At 36.4% G+C, this 21820-nt stretch overlaps 1 protein-coding gene and 1 long non-coding RNA gene across 2 annotated transcripts in view; both read right to left on the minus strand.

Annotated features, from left to right (window-relative positions):
* Positions 1–4450: 4450 nt before the first annotated feature.
* LOC116175827 overlaps positions 4451–21820 on the minus strand; it is a 104722-nt gene continuing 87352 nt past the window's right edge. The window contains exon 4 of the long non-coding RNA XR_004146360.1: positions 4451–4567. This is a non-coding gene — a long non-coding RNA (uncharacterized LOC116175827). The remainder of the gene's footprint in view (positions 4568–21820) is intronic.
* LOC116175826 (UDP-glucuronosyltransferase 2B7-like) lies at positions 6565–8404 on the minus strand. Its single transcript, XM_031494144.1, has 4 exons — positions 7521–8404; positions 7252–7471; positions 6985–7204; positions 6565–6936 (listed from the first exon to the last, which is right to left on the minus strand). The coding sequence occupies exons 1-4, from the start codon at positions 8334–8336 to the stop codon at positions 6639–6641; spliced, it is 1554 nt and encodes a 517-aa protein (XP_031350004.1). The 5' UTR covers positions 8337–8404; the 3' UTR covers positions 6565–6638.

Consider the following 21820-nt stretch of genomic DNA (forward strand, 5'->3'; position numbering starts at 1 on the left):
AAACGAGGAGACGTTCGAGATGCGTAGGTATTTTGTACGCAGTGTACAATACCTTTCATAAAGTAATAATAATAATAAATGCCTTTAATTAACAAAGAAATAAACAATAATGGATTACATAAACTGGGCGAGATTCAGTTGAAAGGTGCATACCTTTTTTATAATTCCACTTCAAAAACGTCTTGGAATTTCCACATCGCCGATTTTCAATTGTATCTCCCACGTATTCCTAATAGTTTCAAACAAAAAATGTTCAGCTTAAAGAACAATCAAATCCAAGAGGAACTTAATGTGAGATATCAGCCTTGGATGAACCCCGCCCACTCAAAAAATAAAGGCATAATAAATCAAAATAAAATAAATAAATTAAATATGAGTTAAAACCAAAAGAACTAAATGAATTTGAGAGGAATCCGGAAAAGAGAAATGCATGCAATACGTTCTTTTCTTCTATCTACCGCTATAAACTGCTACTCCTGCCGGAAGGATGTTTTTCCATGCCCGTCCTTCCACAAATGGAATTGCAATACCATCTTGGTTAGCAAATCCAGGAAAGATACTAATGAAGAGTTATGTACGAGCGTCCAAGTACCGTCCTTTGGTCGAAGAAGTGGATCTGATGCATTCGTAAAAATCATACTTCGCATTGGTGACAAATATTGAAACCACTAACCCAATGTCGAGTGACTCACCGCCAGGTGCTAAAAGAAAATTACTTATGTTGCAAACACTGTGTACAATAACAGTGAATCGAACTGCTGACGCTTTTTTAATAACTGCAATGGGGCAATCTACGGTACGAAGCAATTCTACAGAATTTACATATATTATATCCCTTCTCTCCGTATCTACTGTAATTAAGTTCCGCCTATCTTACTACGACGAAGCGTTTATAAGTTCTGCGAACCTCTACTACAAGCCTTCGTAATATGACAGACATATTTATCAACTCTTCTCGCGTTATTTTATTACAATGACCCATATGAATAAAAGGGAGCATATGCTTATACTTTGCAAAATTCAAAGTAAATACTCGTAAGTGCTTAACCCACGGGACGGGACGCAAGTGCAGAGCTTTTGAGCAGCCCAGTGGAAAGGGGCACTTACGAGTATTTACTTTGAATGTTGCAAGTTTATAAGCATGTGGCTCCCTTTTATTCATATGAGCCATTGACTCATTCCCAATTTACTTATTCCGAATATACACACGTAAAACACTGTAATGATCCTATTCTATTTTGCATGTAAAATGATTTGCATTCATAACCACGATTTTCACCTTTATATTCTAATTCCTTTTTAGCCTGCTCACGTTTAAAATACTTGATTGTTTATGCACTTAGAGCTCTCTATACGTTTTCGTGGATGCTTTAATGTGAAGTGGTCTGGCCCGCCTCCAGAACTTGGAGGTACACGTACTGACTGTAAAAATGTCAGATTTTGGTACTCTTACTCAGTAGGCGGAGTCTAGTAAAATTATGGATTAGCGGCGGCTGATATAAGCGTCCACCAAAACCACTAGCATCATTCCAACGACCGAGGTCTTCGTATCAAACCCTAGGCGTAGGCAGATTGAGGTGTAGGGTCTAGTACATTAGGGATTAGCGGTGGCTGATATAAGCGTCCACCAAAACCACTAGCATCATCTAACGACCGAGATCTTCGGATCAACCCTAGGCATAGGCAGATTGAGGCCTAGGGCAACTCATTTCTTTCCGTATCGCTACTTTTTTTGTAGTTTGAAACGCGCCATCTGATCCTGTATGTATTTTTATTCTGTGCATATGTTGTTCTTTTACTGACCTATATAGACAACGCACGGTTTGAGTCGGCCAAGACAACTAGTATAGATTCAGCGTATAAGTTGCGTGTGAATCACTTAACTTACGAGCACTAATTCACTTATATTTATCCCCCTTCTCTCAGTATCTACTGTAATTAAGTTCCGCCTATCTTACTACCACGAAGAGTTAATAAGTTCTGCGAGCCTCTTCTACATGCTTTTGTCAATTCGACTTCGGTATGAAATGAACAGACATTTTTATCGCGTCTCATTGCGATATGTAATTACAAAAACTCATTTAAATTATCTCATTTCGAATATACATACGTAAAGCAGTATTTATGATCCTATTCTATTTACATGTGAAATAATTTTGCTTTCCTAACCGCGATTTTTACTTTATATTTCTAATTCCCTTCCAGCCTGCATTTTGTGAATACAATAAAATTACGGATACAGTCTTGCCGTCAGTTATAAAATTAAAGGGGGCCTACATTATTGTTCACTGACGGTCATTAGCACTCAGCAACTAAGAAGAATTCACATACAGAACTCCTTAAAACGTCAATATAAAACAAGTGCTTGAAAAGTGTTTTTTTTTTAATTTTCGTTTGTGGGGTTTGATGCACATTGAATTCGTTATGGGTAAATCTACTGTAGATAGTGTTGGAGAAAGTTAAGGTTAATTTGAAGATTTAAGGTCTTGTTTTTGTTTTTAAATTTTGTCACGTGTGTTTACGAACCCAGTAAATTTAGAGACCTATATAATTTGGGCAAACCGATAGGGTTTATGAATATAAACGCAATTAAATATTGTTCGTAAAGCATAGTCATTTTGAGTAGTTATTTTCAGTAACCAATAGGTGGCCGACGGTCTCATTGATTGTGTTATATGTTAGCTCGCTTAGCTCTGCGCGACATTTCAGTATTTTTTCTACTACTACACTTTAATTGCTACCTATATCTAGAATAAACGTTGTCGGTTGCGTTGGTTACCATTGGGTTACTCCAAGAATATGTTATTCTGCGAATAGGTGTAAGCGCAGTATAAGAAGAATTTGTTAACTTTTATTTTTATTTTTATTTTATTATTTATTTTATTAATAAGCACCGTTACAGAATGTACTCAGTTCTAATACCCACTTTAATAGACTGCATAATAATTGATTAAGAGGCGAACGCAAAAAAAACAGAAAAATGAATGTTTGTAGACAGGTTACACCCATCACCTCATAAAATCTGAGTAGATCTGTCATATCCACGAAAGAAATGAAAAACGTTCAGCTTCAGCCAATGACTTTTTTTTTAATCTATATGGCGCCTTTACTACTAATGTTTTTTTTCTCGTTGGCAAGCTACTGGCACCACACTCGCGATAATGTAAGTAGACAAATTACTGCAATAAAAACCGATTTTATTGTTTCTATATTTTGTTTGCTCACGCTCCGTGTTATCTAAAATAGACTGTGTAGTTAAAATTACCACAAAAAATAACAGACGCCGCTTAATTATTTTTAAAAGTTAATTAACCCATTTCAAAAACAACCTACAAAAGTGAAATTCCCTGGAATACAGACAACGCGTGTTGATCTTTGTAGAACAAGTGCTTGATCAGGCAAATGCCACAGGAAAACACTGGGCGCGTGAACGAATTATTAAGATTATCCGAATTATTTTCCAGTGTTGCTGAAAGAAACCCATTTAATTTTCACCGCTTCGCTTCTATTCATTAATTTACGTATTAAATCACAACAATGCAATTGAAATGAGATTTTTTTACGGTCAGAATAATCGGAGCAACGAAAACGAAAATAAACAGTGGAAATATAATGAATTTTTTACTTTGGAAAAGTTCTATTTTCAACAAATAAACGTGAATCGATAATTTTAATTTCAATATTTATGTTCGCGAAGAAGATTCAAAAGATGCCCGAATTTATTTACTTTCACAATGTGTAAACATTACCCACATTATTAAAATCCAGAAACATCTGCTTTAATTTGTAGATGGATGCTTTTATTTTTGGTGCTCAGGTGGATTTCCGGCGAGTTCATTTTCTTCTCAGCGTTTGAGCATTTTTACACAAATCGTCGGTATTGATCACGCTAAGTGTAAATTTTAATCATTTTGTGAAATACCCACAGGAGTGAAGCGTACAACAAATTAATAAAAATTAACGAAAGAACGATGTGAAAGATAAGAGTTGATGACGTAGATGGATTGGAAATGGAGGATAACGAATACGTTCCCGTTCATTGCAGGAAGGTAGATTCCTGAAATATATAGCTATATCAATAATCGAAATAGGCAGAAGATTAGAAGGGAGATAGGTTGACTTTCATCGAGAAAGAGTATACTAAACTAATATAAAAAGGTCGCCCGGACCAGGAGGAGTAAATTGCAAATCTCAACCGAGTTGAAGTGTCCCAGTTTTTGCATCAATGTGGTATCGCTTAGTAGGGACATGAATATTAAAGTTTAAACGTAGAGGTTTAAATGTATAGACGGAAACACTCATTTGGCCGCAAAATGCGGTCCGCACTTTAATTACGTTCCAGAGAGCGCCTATCTACGTTCCGGTTGATTTTCTTGTAATTTCGGAAATTCTGCTCAGTAAACGACGACAAATATTACACACAACATTCATGTAATAAATCATCGACCTACCGAATACAATTGTGCCTTCTGTGGCAGTTCATCCTGCGTTTACTTTCGCATAGTTTATAGCGATCCCCAGTAGTACAGCAACAAACTTCCTTGCGGGAAGATCCGGCAAATTTAAACTGAAACAAAAAAGAATATGTTACACGACAGAAAAACAAAAACTACTTCAGAAAATGTCAATAGAATTAGGGGTATAAAATTTTCCCTTACGGTCATAGATTACCATTTTCCGGAAAGGATAGCAGTTTTAAAAGCTTTTGTCCCTTTAAAATGTATCGTGATTCAAACTTGAAAATCTCCATTCAAATATTTACTTTGACCTCAAACATCATTCACCCTTGTATCCAAACCTTTAAAATTCTACACTTGCTTTTCACTATGAGGGGCCACCTCAAAGGACTTGTCGGGATTTTTCATTCCTATAGTAACCTAATAATGAAAGGTAGTGTTTAAATATGTATGCAGGTCGTGCGACTCGATCATAGAAAAATGCCGAGTGATTTAAGGCAGATGTTCAGAAGTGAGGAAGCATTTTATTTTTGACTTTGTTGACCGTTAATCTGAACATTCTTCGTCGAAGCGTCTTCATGTAGCGACATGTTAAACACCCTTTCTGTAGTCCTGTCAATTTATATCAATTTTTATGAATAGAAAACTGATCCAGACAAATGATGATAGCCTGGTTGGGAAACCTCAATCTGGAAGTAAAGTTTTATTTGTTGTGGTTTTCCATAGTTTTTGTGGAAATTTTTTTTGTTTAGTTTGGCTGCCCGTTTAGGAATAAACTAAAATCAAAGGTGAGAAGCAAGCAGGTTGAGAGCACTTCCAAATTATTCTAGAAAAATGAGTAGAAGTTTGTCAAGAATTGCACCTGGATCGTAAAAAAATCCCATACAACTGAATACCTAACGATCCTTGGGATCTTCACGCATTCATCATTTTTACAGTAACTGTTTGGCCCGATTGTCTACGTAGCGCTGCATGTGTGCCAATTTTCAAAACTATCGCACGTTTATAAACAAATTGTTTGGTTATTGACCTTTACGTCTAAAAAGCACGACAACAATCAAATGGTACTTAAGATTTAGGCATTTACTCATATTATTATCATTTTCATTAGGATAGTGTTCAAGTAGGAGAGGTATCTGGAGTGAGGGGGACCTGTCATAATCCTTCCAAAGGAGTTGCCATTTATGTCACCAGTCGCAATGGAGCGGTGGCCGGTTGAAGACCGGATGTTTACTTTGTAACGAAGCACCCATTTACCCCCCTGAAGTTTCATGACCACACCGTATATTTGTGAAGTCGACCAGCTTTGCTGAACACCCGGTATCTAGAAGCTTGGCGCTTCGTTACTAAGGAGTTTTCAAATTTACTTATTTGCTCTAGGAGACGAGACGAGTTTTCCGTGTTTTCATTTTTGTTTCATTGTTTTTCACCGATAACGCACGTAAGCTAAGTAATGAATTTCTCAGTTTTGCGATCGTTCCTGTGGGAGTATCTCAGTTGTTTTTGTAGCTGCCGAAAAATTAATATTTTTGAATTTGAGACAATGATAAACCATTATTAGCAGGTTTTGTTTTCCATGGTAAATTTAAAGGGAGCATTGGAACGGTAAGGTAGTGAAAGTTTCTGTAAATTCTAAGAGACAATGGGTTCAATTAGAACTCCGTTTTCCGAAACTTCCGTCCGGAAAGGCAAGTGAGTATAAGTAGCAACATTTAATTTTAATGAGCTACAGAAAACCCGTCCATTTGAGCGGGACGTTATCTAAAAAAAAGCGCGCTTTAAAAACCTGAAGTCTGATATCAATCCCATATTTTTCAGAAATCGGGAAAAGGAGTAATGAATTAAAAACAGTTTAGTTTGGTTTAACTTATCGAAGATACGCGTACGAAATGGGAATCCCAGTTCACCGTACTCGAAATGGACGTTTCACCTTATTCAACAATACATAGACTGCAACGGGAGCTTTACATTTTGTTTGTAGAAATAGGTAAAGTTGCAATCGAAAAGTAAAAAAAGTTCGAATGGTACCGAAGGAAAAAATGACCGAAGAAGGCTTCAAGAAATTGGAAGGAAGAAGCGGTCTCTTAGTGCATTTACAACAAGAAGGTGAGATCGAATTGTGTGTTTATTTGTATCTTAACGCTTAAATCTACCTAAATAATATTAGCAATTCGTGCCAGCTTATTGGCTTTTCTTCGTTCGCAACGCAGATAGTGCCGTCACTTTCCGACTGACAAATCTGATTAGTGACCTAAGAATCAAAACTGCTATCAGTAGTGTAACCGAGGCGATGAACAGCAAAGTCCCGATAACGTCCAGGAGCAGATACTGATACCATGGTATGTCCAGTAGTGGACTTCTCAGATGTTTCGCTCCTTTATGACGAATCACGTACTCAGTCCACCAGACTGCCTTTTCAAGTCCGCTCATTGGTTGATCTCTCGCCAGTTCAGCTAACTTGGCAAGAGTATTTCGGTACCTAGTACGCAAATGTTAGTGGCAAAACGCCGTTACCGAGTTCCCTTACTGTGGATTGTTGATGACCTCCAAAATAGCCTGCTTGAAACGATCTCCTTTTATCTCAGCGGGGTCTATTGCCAATCCAAAGCCCATACTTTCCATCTTTTTCACGTTGTACGGTTGATCGCCAATGAATGGGATGCCGACCATTGGTACGTGAGAGTGTATCGCTTCGTCCATGGATTGTAGGCCTCCTTGTGTTATGAACAGTTTAATGTTGGGGTGCCCTAAGAACGCAATTAAACGAAATGGTAACAAAGTCGATTTCGCCTACTTAGCACATCTTCCTGTGGAAGCCACTTTGAGATCACCACGTTTATGGGCTTGTCTGGGATTTCTTCTCCATATTTCCACAGTACAGTATACGGCAGCTCAGCAAAAACGTCCAGAATGGTTTGTATGGTCTTGTTAGGAAGGTATTCACTTTGAACGTTTGATCCCAAACTAAAGTAAATAAACCCGTTCGTGGCGCTGTCTAATAACAGTTGAAGATCCTGCAATTGGAGCATGTATGGAAACGACCTTGTGACAACCTTGACTTACCTTGGGAAGAGGTTTGGGTGGACTTCTATGGGAACCTCCGCCGATTTGTACTACAGCCGGAACCAGAGGCCTATTGTGGTGGAAAATGGGGTCCGCATTGACGAATAGCATGCTGATATTTTGGGCCATCTCCTGAATTGGTGGGTAGTCGCTTCCAAAGTGCTTCTCTATTACTTTCTGCCACATTTTTTCCACTACGTGTTCATTGTAGAGAGTAAAACCAATATCGGTAACGAAACTGGTAACGCGTTCAAACAGTGATAACTTGTTTCCATACGGCAAAAACGTGTCCGGGTATAAGCTGGAGTGCACGGGATTGCCGACGTATCTAAGCATACCGCTCGGAGCATCGACGGAGAGCATCCCAATGTAAGGACAATTGAATCTCACTGCAAAAGCCAGTACGCTATCCCACAGGTGCTCCATGATGACCAGATCGAACTTGGCATTTTTGTCGTTCAGCAGCTCGCGAACCGCCGGATGTTCCAATTGCTTGTCCACCATGTCGACGATGATCGGGAACATGCGTCGCGTCTTTTGAAAAAAATTCATTCCGCTATCCTCCATCATCTGCTTGATCCCTTTACTTGAAGATTTAGTAAATACGCTCAAATCGATCTCCGTCAAGTTGGTTAACCTCGGATCCTTGAGAGGATGGGATGTAATCGTCGTCACCTGGTGACCGCGCAGTGAAAGTTCTCTCCATAGCGGTTTATAAACCACCTGGTGGCTGTAGGCGGGAGTGAGAACGACTCCCAAAATTCTCGCGGCACTCGCACTGCCGACCAGGAGGCACAGTTTGAAGAGCACCCACATCTTGCAGTTGAAGAAGCGCGGTTGAATGTAAATGGGTGTGGATTACCGCACGTATTTAAAGTTCGTGATAACTACTGAGTGCAACGATAACGCAACAGAAACTACTATCGGAACCACTTAACTGGATGACGGTGCTATTATTTTCAATTTGGATTGGACTAATTGAATGTGATTGGCATGACAAGAAATTTGCGCGTATAGCAATAAACGAGGAAGAGAAACAAGAGCTTTTCGAAGGACTCATGTAGATTTTTTGGAAATGAACTTTGTCCTTACAGTTCATTTCAAGAAAGCATTCTTTTTGTATGATGCCGGGGCGACACTATATCGAGAATTTAGCTCATATGCAGTCGTTTTAATTATGGGTATTTCGTTACAAGTGCGAAGTCAGCATGAAATCACACTTATATCGTAACAAGCCAAGTCAGCTGAATTTCAGTGGGAAAGAACAACCTGTTTCTTCTGTGCTTACGTGAATATAACGATTCCAATTGACGCAATTGAAAAACATTGCGGGACTTAGTTATTACACTTCATATTAAAAAAAGGCAGTACTACAAAATAATCAATTACCTGGCAGGGATTAACCAAATTGTACAACACAGTAGAGAATGCTGATTGGTCACCAATCATCGATAGCAACAAAACAGCTAACGAAAAATTTATCTCATTTATGGAATTTATTACTACTGAATGTGATTCTTCTTTTGTTTGTAAATCCAAGCTGGAAGCTAGTAATCGTACAAATGCTCGCAAAATACATTGGTTTAACCAACATATAAGGAGAAGCAGAGATCTTCTACAAGGATTGTAGGATTGTTAGTCGCACTACACTCAAGGCATTCAGGAAGCAATATAGAGCTGAAATTAACATCTTCAAAAAGAGGGCAAACGATGTTTACATTAGTGGGGCATCCAACATACAAAAGGCCGCTTGGGATGTTATAAAAAGTAGTAAACCTGTGAAACAGGAAGACCCTTCATCCAGCTTGTCAGCGGACGCACTGAATACATTTTTCAGTGAGGTGGGAACTTCTATAACCTACCCAAATCTGACACAAATCCATTACTGCAATAAGCTAAATATACCCAGTCACTTACAATTTACCTTCAAGCAGTTAAGTTACATTGAACTAAGCGACATTATATCGAAACTTAAAAACACACCCAGTAAGGATCCATTTAATCTAACTGTGAAAATTATAAAATCATTGAAAAATGTGATAGTGTATCCCCTGTGTAAACTTATCAACCAGTGCATTATTGATGGAATTTTTCCCGATTGCTTAAAATGTGTAAGAGTCGTCCCAATTTACAAAAAGGGCTCTCCCCAGGAAGCATCAAACTACAGGCCAATCTCAATCATTCCAATTATTGGAAAGATATTCGAAACAGCAATACAAAGACAGATGCAAAATTATTTTGAAACCAACAACTTATTCAATGTTTATCAATTTGAATTCAGAGATCGGAAATCTACAACTGCAGCTATAAATCACCTCTTAAGCTTTGTGCAGCAAGGTTTTGAATCAAAGCAACCATCTCAAGTATCACTCCTTGATCTTACCAAAGCTTTTAACTGTGTCAGTCATGGCTTGCTACTAGAAAAACTTGCAAAATATAAATTTGACAAAAACCGCATATCTTTATTACAATCTTACCTCACAGGACGCACACAGTATGTCAGTATAGGAGGCTATAAATCTAAACAAGCAACCAACAGAACGGGTGTTCCTCAAGGGTCAGTAATGGGCCCAACACTATTTCTAATCTTCATTAATGACTAGTCTACGACATAAACAACTTCACGCCAACACATGACTCTCTTCGCACACGATACAACAGTCATCACACCTGCGGATAACAGAGAAATGTTAGAACAGGAAACCATACGATTACTTTCAAAGATATCACAGTGGTTTCTCAGTAATCGCCTTATGGTAAACGACCAGAAGATCCAATCTTTAACCCTTAGTCTTGGTAAAATTGAGAAAGGCTGTCCTGTCAAGCTGCTGGGTGTCTACGTAGACAACAAACTCACATTGGCGGAACATGCTACACAGCTGTGTAGAAAGTTGTCTAAATAAATGTTTGTGCTGAGAAATCTTAAGGCTCCTCTGTAGTCAATCCGCCATATTGGAAAAATAGCTAAACTTTCTTATGAAATGCTGCTTTTGTAGTTGCAGTCTAACAAATTCTCGATAGTGGATATTCTTTGCAATGATGAAAAGAACGGCGGTACTTAAAAAAAGTTGAAATATATGTCTTAGTTTTTTAGGAAGATCGATGAATAGAAAAATCGTTTTTCGTATATAACAGCCGTTGTAATAGGAGTAGAAAAACCTACAGCACCAATTTGGAAATCCGACAGTATTTCCTACGGCGGTACTTAAAGATATTATTTCCACCTATTATGATAATGCATTTATTTTAAAAAATATGTATCGCGATCTTTAGAAAAAAATCAAAACGCTAACGTAAGGATAGGCAACTCATATTGCACTATAACTCCTGAGGCGACAACTCATTACTTGAAAGGGAAAACAAAAGAAACTACCTGGCATTATCCTGCACATTGTTACGCCGTTCCTAATGATATGGATTAGATAAATTACTATATAATTAGCTAATGTGCATGGATGCTGTTGATTTGTGAATCATAATGTCACATATTCCCAAGACGAAAAGTGTACTAAATGCATATTTATTGTAGGTACATTGGAAATAATTTTTGATTTCTAAAACCTTTTTCATTCTATCAGGATGCTTCAAGAAATTTGTTTAGGAAGGTATCAAATAGTAGCCCAATTTTTAGCTAAACCCCTAGCCCTAGGCCGGAATACGACTGTACCAGTAATTAGAAGCATTTTTGCCGCAAATTTGTTCTTGTGTAGAAATGTGGCACCGTTTTGATTTTTTGGACTAACGCATGACCACCACACAAGCGGGTAGCACAGTATCACAATTCACAAATTCTGAGTCAAGACAGAGAGGGAAGTGCTACTTATTTTTTCAATATGATCAGATATCAGGAATATCCGCTTATCAAAAAAATAAAGGAACGACAAATTTCGATTTTTACAAATAAATTGGCCAGAAATTTGCGCCCAATAGTTTTCACATTCTGAGCCTACCATTTCAAAGAAACTCGATTGCACTTGTTCATTTTAACTGTTACAAAAAATGTTCCAATTCCCCTTTTTAGCTAAATTTCTAAGCGGGATACGATAACTAAAGGCGACACTGACAAATTTATTTAAAAAAAGTGTCATTGTTTTGCTCATGTCAAGTCAAGGTAGTGAGACATCACGAAAATGAGTATTTGTATCAAAACATGGGTGAAATTTTGGGTTTTCCCGGTGATTAGTGGTGGGTAAAAAAATTCTCCCACTTTTAAAAAATTTCAACTATTTATTTTTTCCGTTTGAGAATATGATGGAATCCCGCAAACTTCACATCAACTTAGCGAATATGAACTGATTCATCTCGGATCTTGCCTCTCAGAAAATAGAGGATCAACCGCGGAATCAACAAATTTTACAACTGAATTCTCAATTTAGGACAAAAAAGCGAAGTCATCTTGCTGCACAGAAACAGAAGATGTTCGGAAAAATTCTACATGGGTTGTGCATGAATATAAATAAGTATAACCATTGAATAAGCACCTTTCAATGGTATAACGGTAAATGTACAATTATTATTTTTTAAAAAGATAAGAATTTATTTAAAAATCGGTATATGTTATACTTTTATTCATTGTAACAGAATTTGAAATGTTAACTACCATTTTTATTAAAAAAAATACATTTTTTGTTGTTCACCATTATTGTATAAGAAAATAAAGAGATTTATTTTAGGTGTTCGAAATGCCGGTTTATTAGGTTCTACCATACCTAAGTCCTAAGTGAATTCATTCATGCACATTGTCTATCTAATAACTATAAAAATCTATAAATCAGTAAAATTGATTAGAAAAACTCACAGGAAATAAAGGGGTAATTAAAAATGTTAACAAAGAATGCTAATCTAGTCCACTAATGACCTAAGAACCAGGTAATTTACAGAAGGTGTCATTATAGAAAAATGCAGTAAATGCATTGAATAAGTAATTTACTCAATAGTAAAAGAAATCTCCATTAAAATATTGTACAGCTTTTCGCCTAAACTTGTTTACATAATATTAGTCCTTGACCATTATACATGGTCTATTGTGTTTAACAATAAATGAAGAGAATATGCAAAACTGGAAAGGATAGAGATACATCGTTGGTCTCAATCAAGGAGTATAGTGTATTCAGAAAATAATGTTACTTTTCTCATTAACGCTGGGGGTGTTCCCAATAGTATTGCGATAAATGGTATTATTGGATTTGCATCTTAAATGTATCGGAAAAACCGGATTTTTAAGGGCGAAATTCGTTCAAAACCATCCTTACGGTTTGTTTAAATGAATAGAACAATAAGCACCAATCACCTAGCAGTCAGCAGTTCTCAACAAATTATAAATATTACACCAATTTCGATACGAAGGTATAACGCTTGTCTTTAAATGGTAAAATAACGGCAATTTTACGTTCGTAAAATGCGCTAAAAACTTATATGATATTCAATTGATACGTAATACGTACCTATATAATGTAATGATATGCAAATATGCACATAATGTGCTAGGGGTATTATCGTTATCACTTTCACTACAATAAACGCTTGTTTACCTCAGAAGTTAATTATATTTAGATTTGTACTTGTACCATAATGATTTCCTAATTATTGTAATCAATATTAATGTTTTATAAGTAAAAGAAGATAAGAAAATATTTGTTAATGCCTTTAGGAAGGGGTTCTATATATATTGCAACTGAATTGTACTTACTTAGTTTCCTGTACAACCTGGTCAAAATGGACGCCACTGAGGCCAAACGTAAAATTTTGTTGAACGTGTATGATTATTTTGTAAAAGAAAAAAATCATGGTGGAGTACTTACTTCAGTAATGGCAGTTCAACAAAGAACAGCGGATGCGGTACAAGTATCGAAACAAACAGTTGTGAGGACATGTGCTATGCGAGAGATCGGAAGTGATTTAAAAAGAAATCCATATCGCCGTTCTAAACCACGTAGGACGGACCTACCAGAAAATAAAAAGCATACCATCCGATGTCTGATTTATGATATGTACGCAAATAAAGAGCACGTAACTCTAGATACTTTGTTGGCGGTGATAAAATTGAAAGACTTGTGTGATTTGGGCAGAACAAGCTTGTTCTATGCACTGAAAGAAATGGGCTTTAAATTTAAGATGACCAATAACAGACGGGGTTTGTGTGAACAGAGTCATGTGGTTTCCATGCGGAATGTGTTTTTGCGAAAATACATCAAAAATCTCGAATCCGAAATTCCGCATGATTTCGTTTTTTTAGACGAAACCTGGGTGTTTAGCAGAGGCGCAACAAAGCGTACTTGGCAAGATGACCGCGCTAAAAGTTTGCAACAACCTCATAAGGCTTCAGATGGTAAACGATACATAATTATTCATGCTGGTGGCAGAAATGGTTTTATAGAAGGCAGCAGCTTAATATTTTCGAGTACCAACAAATCGTTCGATTACCACGACAATATGAACGCCGAACTATTTGAAAAATGGTTTGAAGAATCTGTCCTAAAGAAACTTGCTCAGCCCTCAATTATTGTTTTAGACAATGCATCTTATCACACGCGGAAAAGTGAAAAGATTCCAACAGCTTCTTCAACCAAAGAGGAAATTTCGAATTGGTTGAAAATGAAGAATAGACCATTTGATACTGGGATGTTTAAGGCCGAATTGTTAGAAATTGTAAAAAATCACAGTCAAGCAACCATAACTAAATATGTTATCGATGAAATGGCATTACAATATGGCCACGAGGTTCTGCGTTTACCGCCTTACCATTGCCATTTCAATCCCATTGAACTGGTATGGGGAATTTCGAAAAAGTTTTACGATGACCATATTGTTGCTACGCCGGGAAGACAAGAAGATGTTCTTAAAATCTGGAACGACGCGTTAGCTAAAGTAACTCCAGACGTGTGGAATCGCTGCGTAACCCATACAGAAGAAATAATCAAGGATACCTTCAATCGTGAAAAAATTATAGACGATGTAAGGCCTTTGATTTTTACTGTAAATACAGGAAGTGATGAAGAAAGCGATTATTTAAGTGAAAGTGACAACGACGCGTGAATTCATATAGACTTAATTCATGTCGATTATTATAATAGGTAGCAATTAAGTAAATAATGTACATATTTTCATGTTTATTTGTAACAAACAAATGTTGTAATTTTTAATGTGAACTGATAAAATACAAGCATAATTTCGTATCGTAACTGGTGTAATATTTATATTCTGTTGAGAACTGCTGACTGGTGGGTGCTTATTGTTCTATTCATTTAAACAAGCCGTAAGGATTGTTTTGAACGACTTTCGCCCTTAAAAATCCGGTTTTTCCCATACATTTAAGATGCAAATCCAATAATATCATTTATCGCAATACTATTGGGAACACCCCCAGCGTTAATGAGAAAAGTAACATTATTTTCTGAATACAGTATAGGTACAATCGTCTAGAGATGTGTATTGTTGGTGGTCTAACCAATAGCAATAACATTGAAATACAAATTGACTACAGAGGAGCCTTAAGTGGCAAGTAACTAAACCAGTACTGTTACAAGCATATTTTGGCTATTTTCACTCCACTCTCAGTTACGCAATCTTGTGTTGGGGTCATTCGGCCCATGCGGGCAAAGTGTTTGCTGTACAACGTAAATGCATTAGAATCCTTGATGGCCTCAAATATAGAGAGTGTTGCAAGGCATCGTTTACCTTACTTTACCATGCCTATATATTCTGAACTGTTTAATACAGGCGAAAAAAGAATCTTCATTCTATTGGAAAACAGGTGACAAGTTCCACTACAACATTAGATCCAAAAGAAACTTGGTTATGGATTCTTACCGCACAGTCAAAGGAAGAGACGTCCACTATTATATCAAAACATGCTACAATGTGCTACCCAATACATTGAGAGATCTGGAAGAGAGGGAATTCAGTGCCAAGATGAAAAGTATATTGATCAGCAACGCATTCTACAGTATTGAAGACTTCTGCAAGTGTAATTTTATCAATGTAGTATGAACTATATTTGCATTTTCTATCTTACTTTGACGTGTTGAAGAACATGCATATGTCTATATACACCACCAATAAATATATTATTATTAATAGTAGAAATTAGTTTTGGGAGAGATTTTGGATTTATTAGGGTTTTGGCTACCAGAGTAATCGATGTGTAGTCTGAAAATTAGAGTTGTAGAGTTGTGGGCTTGCACGGGCACGATGCGAACAACCCCTACAGTCGATGGATCTAAAACAATGGAAGGGACAGACACTGGTACATACTTTCTGGTCACTGTAAACTAAACAATCACATGCACGGTACGGGTTTGGTAGAAGCACTATCTTGTAGGGCATATTGTAATACATTAACTGGTTGTATCTCAGTTACCTTTGGGTACATGTTTTTAGGAACTTTCCTGCTTAAAATGCACAAATATATCATATTAACGTATATACCATTCCTCATGAAACACCCTGTATAAGCAAATTGAGGCGCGCGTGAGTTCCAATTTCGAAACGCTATGTGATATTGTTATAAAGATATAAATAAATAAACGACATAATTAAATGTACGTTACACTAGTGTCATAGTGTTTAAGTGAACAAGACCAGATCTACGTCAGATAAAATGGAGCAACTTCTGCAATGAATGCCAAGAAAGCTTTAACGAGCAACTGGCGGTACATACCTTCATAGATGGTGTTCGCGACGTGGAAACTCAACAAGTTTTGAAACTTGCGCGACATGAGAAACTGGAAGAGGCATTGGCACTTGCCCTGGAGTTTCATGCTGCAAAGGAAACGTCTCGTGGTAACGCTTGCGTGCTCGTTCTTTTATTCTGTATCAATGGTGGCATTGAGGGAGGTCATTGATGGCAATGGATGCAGTAGGAATTTGAGAGGCGACTACCCACGGAGATCATCAGGGGATGCTACTATATGTATTGAAAAAAAAAACATTGGCCACGTTCAACAAAATCTCAATTGATGTTTGTTAATAATTTTGTCATGACCTGTTTCTGTTTATTATTTCATCTTTATTAACGTTGTATTCATTGTTGACTTGGGAACACCGGGCCCTAAAGAGAAGCAATCAAACAATTTTGAAAAATCTTGAGTACTTCAAAACCTTTGATATAGGGAAATGTGGTATCCGTAGATTTTCATATCTCGAAAATGTAATAAAATACAGGGTGTTCTATTTAAAATAAGAAAGTTGCTAACCACATCCGGCAAAACCGGAAGTGAAACAATCATGGTAATATGTATATTCTTTCGATAGATCATGAAAAACTGTATTGGTATGCAAATTTATTTTATTATTTTAAATTATGAATGGGAGTCTCAATACTTTTAGGTAATGGTTTGCGTGAAACAGCCTGTATAGAGCAAGGAGGGCATGCTAATCCTGCATAGGTAACGTAATTAGCTAATATCAAATTTTCTTTATTTGAGAACATAAACCATTACAGATATTATCTACAACACTAATTCGAATTTTGGGGTTAGAACTAAATATAATCGTAATCTAAAAATGAAACGATTGATGTTAAATTTTAGGGAGAAAAAAGGGAACCACCGCGTAATTAAATACGAACGAATGCGTAAACCGTGGTGAAGCAAATTTTGATTGTCACAACCAACAATACTGATTTGTATCAGGTGAATTACTCAAAATTCTATTATGGCTCGAAGAATAGGATTTATAAATGCGGCTGTAACTGGTTACGGCATTGAATTTCAGGTATGTAAATTCTAGTCTCGTATTCACTTTCCATATGTATTCGCGAATCTGTATATTCTACAGCGTTTTTGTTATTTTGAGTTGGCACGCTAAATGCAACAAAAGAGCGTCAACGGAATAGAACATTCACAAGCAGCGACAACAGACAACAAAACAAATTTAACCAAGCATTAAAAATTGTTAACTCGCATGAAAAATTTTAAACATATTTTGAGATAATCGATCCCTTCAGAAATCAAACTGCTTCTGACATTTTTATAATCCTACAACAGAAAAGGGCCGATCCTAATTATATCGAACGGTTCATGGAGCACATCGTATAAGAAATTAATAGATTTATTATATCAATAACGAACCGCATTGGCAAGGGGATGATGCATGAATGGTTTTTAAAGTAGCTTGCAACTCGTATTTCAAGCTGCTTGTGAAACTTTAAAATTATGTATTTTTTTATGAACGGCAAAGGCTCTCGGAATTTTTTAGGTTTTTATCTTTTTATGTTTACTTTAGAAAATTACAGCTTCAATGTATTCTGGCGCAAATAAATAACCAATGACTTTTTCAAGGGTGGTAGCGCTGCTACAAGGGTGCCAACCCCATCAATAATAATGACTCCAACTTCCCTTAAATACACACTTCACTTAACTCTCGGAGCGAAATATTAATGCAACTAAATTGAAAATCAATATGGCAGAAGTCGCTGGTTTTCTACTCAAGAAAATTAACATTTTTGCTAGAACTGTTTACACAAGACGGTCTTGCGGATGATACAATATTTGAACAAAATCCCCCCATTTAATTTACTAACTGTAAAATCTTTAGTGTTTAGATTAATTCTGCGGTACTTGAGTTTAGGCAAATTGATGGCATTGACAACAACGTCGAGCTCCTTTTCGTGTCATTACTTTGATAGTTTTAGATATTTTGAGGCATTTACAAAGTTTTAGCGAACTTTATGTTAAGTACTATTACTTGTAAAGCTGCAGTTTGAGATTATTTACTTTATGAGGGAAAATGTACTTTCTTTCGCAATATTACGGAGAACTTGTCACTTTAACTGGTTTTACAAAATAAAATCATCAGAGTGTTACATTATTTATACGCGACGCGTTTCTCTTAGACAAGTTTGTACTCAAATTTGCATTCTAATACAATCAGCTTTAGCTTTTTATTTTCAATTTTAAATCAATTTTAGCATAATTAAAAGAGTTGGTAGCGACGAAAATTTATTGATTTTCAATTTGAACGCCGTCGGGCTCTACGAGCGACAAATAAGTAATTATTGTTTATTGCGACAATTCACGTCGAAATTTACGCTTTCGCTGTTGTTTGGAATTTGTCTTTAATAAAAGTTCCTTACGGCGATTTTAGAAATAAATTATTATTTAATAACAATAAAAATAAATTAGGGGCTTTATAAGACAACTGTTACCGCGTATATAGTGATAGATAAAATGAAATATGTACTAGATGTGCACGCAACTAGAAGAGAAACGATCATATTATTTATGGCGACGCATTTATTGGAAAGTGATTTGTGAGAATTGCATGTCCGGTGAATCCACCATTTTGCTTCGTAGCCTGTTCTAACCGTGGAACGTAGCATTGTACTACCGCCAATATAAATTCCATCTTGTTTTCAACTTCTATCAGCGTAAATATAAACTATTCCAACAGTTATGAAAACCGACCATTCTGACAAAAATTGTGATTTCATTTAGAAGATCCCACCACTTTCTCCTTCAAGTTTCTTGACATTTTTTTCTCGATATTTGTTTCCATTCTGTTTCACTACACTTATGCTTGAATGAAAAATGACTCCGTGCCCGCATTGTTTTGCATACATCAGGCAATGGTTACCCACATAGCACATACACAAGTAATGTACAAAAAATATCCATATGTAATATTGTGGATTTTCAGTGGACATATAATGGATATCACGTTTTGTCATGAAAAAACCTACACTGTATATCCATGGGAGTTTCAGTGAAATATACAATGTATCCCCACATGGATAACAATCTATTACCAGGAACGTATATGAAATGGATGTTGAATGTACAACCTTCAGTACAGTACCTTGCACATCCATGGGAGATTCACTGGAATGTACACTACCTATACACTGGAGAATGCATGCGCATATGATAAGGATGTCCATCCACATCCATATCAAGAGTCGCCTACATCGTAGATAGTAAACCGAAAATTAATGCTAATTATTTATTACTTTTTCAAATCAAATTTCAGAAGCCTCTACGAACTCTATAGAGGATTCTAAAGCATGCGCATGCATTAGCCCTTAAGATCAAGGCTCTTATAGACTTTGCCAAAAGCTCTCTATAGTTTTTAATACCGCAGTTCAAGGTATTTACGGGTATTTAAGAACCTTCAAAAGATTTTTAGGACCTCCAAGAGTTTTTAATTCATGAGGTTGAAAGGGTCATGAGTTAAGAATATTTCAGTGTCTTTTTAAAACTTTAATCAAAAGCACTTAAAAGGCTTAATTTTGTTCTTGATTAAAAACCTTTAACTTTGCATATGAGAACATTGCTTCAAGCGTTTTTAACGGTTTCCAAAGGCCCTTAGAGCCTCAAACTCACAGAATCCGGTAAAATTAATCCCGTGATTCCGTCATTAGCTGTGAGGCACTTACATCAAAGCTCGCATCAAAGTTTATGTAGATTTAGATATTTGCTCCGGAATTGTATCTGCAAGTATAATAAATTAAACTTTGGACATTTTATCTGGTAAATTGCCCCAATACATCTGATCTTACTTCCGCTATTTATTTATTTATAACCCATTTTATTGACGACACATTATTTGTTATGATTTGAATTAATTAGATTGCATTACTGTCATATAGAAATTTAGTTAATTGTGCATCAGAAAGTAATTTTCTTGAATTTAACGCCACGCTTATGCTTTCATACGTGATATTGTACGAGAAACCCGTGGTTAATCAAAATTTTGCTTTTGCTAGTGTAAAGTCATTCGAGTTATTGATTCGTATTGAGGTATACAGTTTTAATATACAACTGCCTCCGTGTCAGGCGTTAGCATTGCTACTATGCGATAAAAAATGAGTTGCTGTCGAGTCACCTTTGGAATTTTTGTTTACATCAAAAATCGTACTAAACTTGAACTTCCAAATGCGACTCGACAGCAACTCATTTTTGATCGCCCGTTACTTCACAATATTTTATAATATGCAGCGCGATTCACTACTTCTCTTGTTTGTTTGTGAAGTCTGTTACAGATTTGCAGAACGCGCCCTTCTGAATTTAGACGGCCTGTATGAACAGAATTCATAGGCAACTTTTTTATTTCGTCGAATCTTGATATAGTCTCACACAAAAATGGAGGAGCTATTGCAGATACTCAGTGCCCAACATAGTGGCAAGAACAATTACAGAGCAACGAACAGAGGCCGTTCAAAAGTCACAACCGGGACGACAGTGGACCATGAAGATGTTGGTACCATCACAAGTCATCATCAAATCGATATATAATCGATATATTATTATTTTAAACTTTCCAGCTTATTTCTACCGAATTCTTCTTTTATGTAAAATATCGGCCGCCTGCGATGACATGCGGTCACTAAACAACTCACAAAATACTTGTCCAGCTAGCTGAAAACTAACCCACCTTGAAATACAGAATTGTAATTAATTTCCTCGTAGATGTCTGGCTCCCGTCAGCCTCACAAATAAAAGTATCAATGTTGAGTAGTAAAATAATTTGGGAGACTCAGTAGCTTCCACCAACTTCCGAAAATTCCAAAGACGAATTTGCATTAACACCTGACAATTCTTGGGCACGAAAAGACAAATCTGACATGAAAACTCAATCAACACAATTAATTGATTGAAAATGACAATTAATTATTCCGAAACAAAAGAAAAATTTAAAAATCTGCAAGAAAAAAAAAGTTTGTTTGCACATATTACCGCGCACGCAAGCGGTCGATAATAATAATTAATAATAATAATAATAATAAAAATTTTTATTCGTCTCTTGAACTAAAGCGTTGTGGGATATGTCATTACAACTCAAAATACAACAAGTAAAAACAATTAACAAAGGATTTAACATACATATGCGAATTTCTTTATAATACGTCCTCTAAATATTCCTTTAGAGAATAATAACTTTTCGCAATTAGTAACTTTCTCACTGCATTTTTAAAGTGAGAGGCAGATAAAATGGTTTTAATAACACTGGGCAATTTGTTGTATACTCTTATAGGCATACAAAACGTGCGATCAGAGCGATCTTCAAGGTGGCAAGTCGTACCTCATGCAGACATCTGTTTGTCGATCTAGGCGTTCTGACTGTCATCTCTCTGTATATCCTTGAAGCCGCCACATATGTACATAAACGCAAAAGAAATTTGATTCTTGAAAACAACGCAGTACATAAATATAATACAAGATGTAACAATGTAAGACCCCCTCTACATAGACTTGCTCTCACCGCTAACAGCACGCGCTGCATGCCGATTAAAGTATATAATCACCTACCCGCTACATTTAAGATCCATCACGTCAATCTTTTTAAGAAGAAGGTCAAGAATA

Source organism: Photinus pyralis, unplaced genomic scaffold (genome assembly GCF_008802855.1).
Source record: "Photinus pyralis isolate 1611_PpyrPB1 unplaced genomic scaffold, Ppyr1.3 Ppyr1.4_LG7, whole genome shotgun sequence".
NCBI classification, from domain to species: domain Eukaryota; kingdom Metazoa; phylum Arthropoda; class Insecta; order Coleoptera; family Lampyridae; genus Photinus; species Photinus pyralis.

Coding starts and splice junctions, on each gene's coding strand:
- LOC116175826 (XM_031494144.1), bottom strand. CDS start 8,336: ATGTGGGTGCTCTTCAAACTGTGCCTCCTGGTCGGCAGTGCGAGTGCC. Junction 7,205..7,251: donor TCCACAGGAAGATGTGCTAA/GTAGGCGAAATC, acceptor TTGCGTTCTTAG/GGCACCCCAACATTAAACTG. Junction 6,937..6,984: donor GAGGTCATCAACAATCCACA/GTAAGGGAACTC, acceptor TTTGCGTACTAG/GTACCGAAATACTCTTGCCA.